This window comes from Anastrepha ludens, chromosome 5 (genome assembly GCF_028408465.1).
Source record: "Anastrepha ludens isolate Willacy chromosome 5, idAnaLude1.1, whole genome shotgun sequence".
Taxonomy (NCBI): Eukaryota; Metazoa; Arthropoda; class Insecta; order Diptera; family Tephritidae; genus Anastrepha; species Anastrepha ludens.
This window is the reverse complement of record NC_071501.1, coordinates 45,649,947-45,655,910: the sequence shown is the minus strand read 5'-3', so window position 1 is coordinate 45,655,910 and position 5,964 is coordinate 45,649,947. Positions and strand designations below refer to the sequence as shown.

Sequence of the window (5,964 nt, the reverse complement as noted above, 5' to 3'; positions counted from 1 at the left end):
GACGACATAGACATAGCGCAGCGAAAAAGGATCCAGCGGCTACGTTGGCTGGGTCATGTCGTTCGAATGGATGCAAACGCTCCGGCTCTGAAAGTATTCGATGTTTAACTGGCGCTGGTTAGCACGAAAAAGAAACGACTGGCGCGCTTTGTTAAACTCGGTCCAAGTAACGTAAGCGGTTATCGCGCCAATTAAGAAAAAGAAATACTTTCCTTGACACTATTCCGTTTTTTCCTGAACGCGACATCGCTTTCTAAGCTCTTACTTGTTTGGATACCTGGCAAACTTTGAATCTACAATGATCCAAAATATTTCATCGCGTATTAGAGTAAAGTAATCGTTTCACTATATTGGGAATTAGAGGGGGATACTTGAACTCACTCCTAATAGAGAGTGGCAAACACTGTAACATAACATAATTCCAATTATTATCATGGTCCCACCCAAGGGACAGTGAGGGCTGAGACTTTGTTAGCTCTAGAAGTTCACTTGATCACCTGCAATCTATCGGCGCCCAGAAAGATATCACAACTTTCCAAGTAGGTGCTCTTTCCCAGCGTCCGCTAAATTGTCACGAAGCACATCGTTCCAGAAGCAGACCACATCTAGTTAAGAGAGCCTCAACGTGACTTAATTATGTGAGCACAAGTGTATACACAATTCGGTAGACGACAGCCTATTAGCGTATGAAAAATCGAATGCTGCGCCAACTGTATACAACTTAAACCTGTGATTGCTGTGCTATGACTTAGATACTTATTTTATGGAAGCTTTCATCTTCAACGGGCTTAGGAAGGAGACCAAACAAATGTCCTCAGTTTTTTTTCACACCTTTTCACGAGGTATTTCCTAATTGAAATACTTTCTACGCAAAGCAATTCAATTGTCTCTCATTACTTTTACTTGAGCATTGAGAAAAGATTTGGACACAATAATTGTTTAATGTTCCTTTATACCTTAAAGTAGGTCCACCCTGGGTTGAACTCCCTTCTGGTAGGGTAAGAGTAGGAAACTTCTATTAATATCTTCAAATAACCAGCACAAGGGAATACTAATGTAAGGAAGGCAATACGAGTATCCCATTATTTGACTCTCGTTCCATTTTATAGTTGACTTTCCTGCGGGATACGCTTTTTTTCAAGAGATTACGGGCTGGTTGAATTCGTTTTATCTCTATAGTATCTCAATTTTTTCATAATCAATTATTATACAATCTTCTAAAATTTTATTTCATATTTATTTTTCAGCGCCATGAGTTCATCGAAAAATAGTAGTACGAGTGCTGAGTGCGGTACCAGCCGCAAATAGTTTGCCCAGAAACCTTTGTACAGCCCATATAAGCCCTCAGTGCGCGCGGTCTTGGCAAAACAATCCAACCAGCCACTATATAATAGACCCTTGCCATTCACATCCAAACCCTGATTATAGAGACGTGTCATTATAACATCCGACGGTGTCATGGCCAAGGTAACCACACAGCCGGCAATGAAACCACCACATAGCGAATTCAATGCCGGTTGCACTACCACATTGCGATCACGCAGAACAGACTTGACCGGCCCAAAAGTTGCCAACTGAACGCCAGAACCGATAGAAGCGCGCGCAATAGATGCTGTAGAGCCGCGCCATAAACCAAAAATGCCACCTTGGCGATAGATGTGACGCAACGCCGATAACATGCCGGTGTGGTTGTGTTGATAGCCGACAGCGACTTGTTTGGGTGCATGCGATTGCAGTTGCGTTTTTACCTAGTGGGGCGAAACAAAATGCGCTGTTATTACGCAAATAAATAAAATTTTATTATATTTAATATTTAAATAAATGTGTATGTAATCTCAGACACGCGTATCTTTGCAACTCTTATCTTTTATCTGCAGCTGCTTACTGAGCTTTCATGAACGTCTAAGAATTTGTGAGATATGAAACTGCATGACTTCTCCAATCTATTTTATTATTTTTTTATACTCATACAAACCAAGAAAAATGGACTCGAACAGTATGCGCCCACAGCGCCGCCAGCAGCACCCCAAAAGAGGCTCAAACCGAAAGAGTCACCGCCGTTTTTGCGCCGTGTCCACTGCATATTGGCTGCAGTGCTATAAATGCCCAATCTAGGCATGAAGAGGAGTGAGAATGAGAAGCGATAGTAGAAGTATTTTCTTGCTTTCGACTTACCTTATGCCATTCACAATAAACTGAAAGTGCATAGTCGGCACCAGTCCTTTCTGCAAACCCGACCAACCATCGTTGCGTATTACAGTAACGAGCCCATGCAGAATACCTTTATATGGCACTACGTATGTGCCACGCGCTGCTAGTTCTCCTTGAAGCTGGATGCGAGTTTTGATGACCTTGAGGAGAACAAAAATTTCTATTAATACAATAATAAACTTTTCGCTTTGGGTCCGAATCAAAAGTTGATATCCGAGGTATTTTGGTCCAATTCGTACTTAGTTTTTTCTATTCAAACACCAGAAAGCAAAATTGCACACTGAAAAAAAATGTATAATAAATAAAATTTTGCTGTCATTATTTTGCGCGGTGTTATCACTGCGTGAACTGAATACTACTTAGCCGTGAGATACATACGAAATTTCACGCATATTTCACGGCAATGGAAATGAAATTGCCGATGAATTGACCAACTGCGGATCAGCGGGTTTCTCACAAGGAACAGAGCTAATAATCGAAACTACTTCTACAGAAATCATGAATTGGATCAGCGGCTATGTATGCCATTTACATAAAGAGCGATGGTCCGGTCAAGAACGGTGCAGAACTGCAAAGTGTTTTGTGACAAGTCCGAACAGAAAACTGTCAAACTTTCTACTAAAACTTGGAAGGAAAGACGTTCGGTTGATGGTCGGTATCATTACAGGACACAACCCATGGGATCAGCATATGGCCACCATTGGAATCATTGAGGACCCAGTGTGCCTGTCATGCTTGGAAGAAGCGGATAGCACTAAGCACTTTCTCTGTGAGTGTCCTGCCTTTGCTAGAGCGCGACTACGAGTATTGGGTTCCGATGTCATGGGAATGAGTAAATTTCGAAAAAACAGCGAATTCAACGCTGCCTCTCAGCTTAAATTCAGCATCACTAGCTAAATGAATTAAGCGGGTTGTTTTTTCAGAGCCCAACTCTTTTTCCACCAAACACAGCTCAGAGGTGTATTTGATATGGAATACATGAAATATATTCATTCATTCATTTTTGTTACCTTTTGTTTGTTTTTTTAACTTAAAATTGTCGCACTGTGTTACTGATAGGAAAAGAAACTTCTCAAATAGTAAATTCAAAATGGCAAAACCTAACAACATGCGAATTAAGCAAATCAAAGAAAATCAACAGTGGCCGTTCAAAATGCCTGCTAAAACTCAACAGAGGGAATACAAGAATTTTGATAGGTATATTAACCGGCCATTGGTCTAAGAACTAAAAATTCTAGAAGGCTGGGAGTTCCATACTGCGATTATTGTAGAAGCTGCTATAATACAGAAGAGGAGAAAACTATTAGACACCTCCTTGGTGAATGTGAAGGATAAGTTAGAAGAAGACTTTACACGTTTGGTAGTGCACTTTTAATAAATGTAGCGACTATAGCGAATCGTAAACTAACGAAGTTAAGCTCGCTTATAAAAGCCACAGGATGGTTTAAAAGGAATCCCATAGTGTAAGGGAGAAGTTCCAATGATTTCACAACGGCCTGCGACAGGTCCAAGTGTGTTATAATGACAGCCACCAAATTTACCTACCTGCCTACCTAAATTCAATGATTGGAAAACCTCTCGGGCTTTTAATAGAATGCCAAAAGTATTAATCAATTGTTGGGGCCTTAGTTTATACAAAAACCATAAGATTTTTGTACATAAGATCAGGATCTATTTATCAAATGCTTGCCAAGTTTTTATAAGTTCTTTTGTTAAGTGTCTTCAGGTATTATAACAATTTTAAATGGTCAAAAAAATATGAAAGGTTTTCACAAAAAACTAAAAATATCTTGAAAATTTTATTAAAATTTATTGATTTTTGTTAAGTTTTCTAAAACAGACTTATATTCACACTACTTTTTTCCAAGGCGTAAACAATATTTTTGTCTAAAGCGGCAGCAAAGCTGCGCTCATGGCCTTAAACAACCCTTCAACCACTTCGAGGGTAGATGAGTAATGTAAATCCAGGCTAAACTATGTAGGCAGACATAATATCCTGATGTTAACATGGATCCCAGGACACGTGGGTATCGCGGGTAACGAGATCTCTGACTCTTTAGCCAGAATGGGCTTTGAAGCCAACTTCTTTGTCCCGGAGCCCGTTCTGCCACTCCCTTCTGCAACCATCAAAGCCACGGTTAGTAAACGGGTTACTCTAATCCACAAGCAAGCTTGGCAGGCTGAGAGAGGCAGCAGTTGGACAAAATTGATGTTACCTGTCATGTCCGACGGACTGTCGCAGATTCTCCTGTCATAAAGCAGAGGGGACTGTAACCAGCTGGTTGAACTGATGACGGGCCACTTTCTGTGAGCGAAGCACATGAAAAAGGTGGGCATCTCAGACAGTGCACTCTGCCCAGCATGTGGAGCGGAGAATGAGACGGAGGACCGTTTTCTGTGCATCTGTCCGGCCCTCGCTCGAATCAGGCTTGAGGTCTTTGGCACTGATGTGTTAAGAAGTGACCACCTTGGCCCCTTGGCAGCACAAGATCTACTCCGATTTCTTCGGAGGTCGAGTAGATTTAAAGAAAATTGAAAAGGGAATGCGAGTACACTACAATGGATTTAATTGTGTCTGAGTGCTGTACTTGCTAGTTGTCCAGACACACACAAAAAAAAGAAACATCTTAGAACATTTAAATAGAAAAACTCGGGTTCGCGCATTGGGTAATTATTATTAAAACGAATGCATGAATTATGCACTAAATCAATTTTAATCTTATCGCACTTTCCAGGGTATCGCCCATTGCTTGGAAATACATCAAATTGCAAAAAACCAAAATATACAATAGAAAAACCGGCTTTAAAGTTTTCACACACTGTTAAGATACTGTTAATATTTTTTAGGCAGTCTATCGGAATTTTTTGGAAATTACTATAACAATTTTTCAGTTAACGAATTCGTGTATATTTTAACGAGGATTAAAATCTTACAAGTATTTTTATAACTACGAGTATTAAAAATTCACAAACACAATTTTTCAGCATAGCCTCGATGTTTGGGAATCTTTATGGAGCTACGCGAAATTATTTTATAGTTTTTAATTCACATTAAGATCATTTTATACCATATAAATAGTTGATTTAAAGACTTTATATTTATTAATTTTGCCTTTACAACTCACATCAAGCGGATTAGTGAAAATCGTCGCACCGACAGCAGCCAGGCCGCCAATCACATATTCAGATGCGTTCATTGTAATGAGTTTACTGTAGATAAATATAAATAATTGCGTTGAAATTAATTGCATTTTTTTTGCAATCACTGTATTCAACAATAACAATAATAAAAGGCATATTCCTCACCAATTTCCACTTCCACTGAACTTGAACTTTCTGCTGTGACTGCTAATTTAAGTTTAGTGTTGTGATCTAAGCTAATCGCTGCTTATCAACTATCTGCTTATCGCATCTTCAGCGTAGCGAACGTCATATGTGTAGTTAAGAAATACTGAAAGAGTGTGCCACCCGATTTATCTTCGGGCATAGGTTTATTATGACAGTAAAATAAATGCAAATATTAAAATGACTTTTAACTATTAAGCATTAGACGCATTTGAGGGAGATATTCTGTATATTGTCTATGACTTTGCCGGCGTAAACGTTGTCGTACCGTATTTTTCCGAAAAAACGACACTGTCTTAGTTTCTTCTTTGGTCCAAATACGCGCTGGCGCTTATTTTCGGGGGAGGGCAAAAATAAAAGTATATTTATATATTTTTATTTAATATTTAATTTACACAGAATACAGAA

At 39.3% G+C, this 5,964-nt stretch overlaps 1 protein-coding gene across 1 annotated transcript; it reads right to left on the bottom strand.

Moving 5' to 3' along the window:
• Window positions 1-987: 987 nt before the first annotated feature.
• LOC128863268 (solute carrier family 25 member 35-like) lies at window positions 988-5,626 on the bottom strand. Its single transcript, XM_054102360.1, has 5 exons — window positions 5,518-5,626; window positions 5,337-5,421; window positions 2,176-2,351; window positions 1,976-2,111; window positions 988-1,748 (listed from the first exon to the last, which is right to left on the bottom strand). Exons 2-5 carry the CDS (start codon window positions 5,406-5,408, stop codon window positions 1,218-1,220), a joined length of 915 nt encoding a protein of 304 aa, XP_053958335.1. The 5' UTR covers window positions 5,409-5,421; window positions 5,518-5,626; the 3' UTR covers window positions 988-1,217.
• Between the last annotated feature and the right edge of the window lie 338 nt (window positions 5,627-5,964).

What these genes read in the sequence shown, in the direction of transcription:
- LOC128863268 (XM_054102360.1), bottom strand. Translation starts at nt 5,408, where the DNA reads ATGAACGCATCTGAATATGTGATTGGCGGCCTGGCTGCTGTCGGTGCG. An exon ending in TTTTCACTAATCCGCTTGAT is followed by an intron (nt 2,352 to 5,336) that starts GTGAGTTGTAAA and finishes GTTCTCCTCAAG; the next exon opens with GTCATCAAAACTCGCATCCA. An exon ending in GTTCGAGTCCATTTTTCTTG is followed by an intron (nt 1,749 to 1,975) that starts GTTTGTATGAGT and finishes TCGCCCCACTAG; the next exon opens with GTAAAAACGCAACTGCAATC.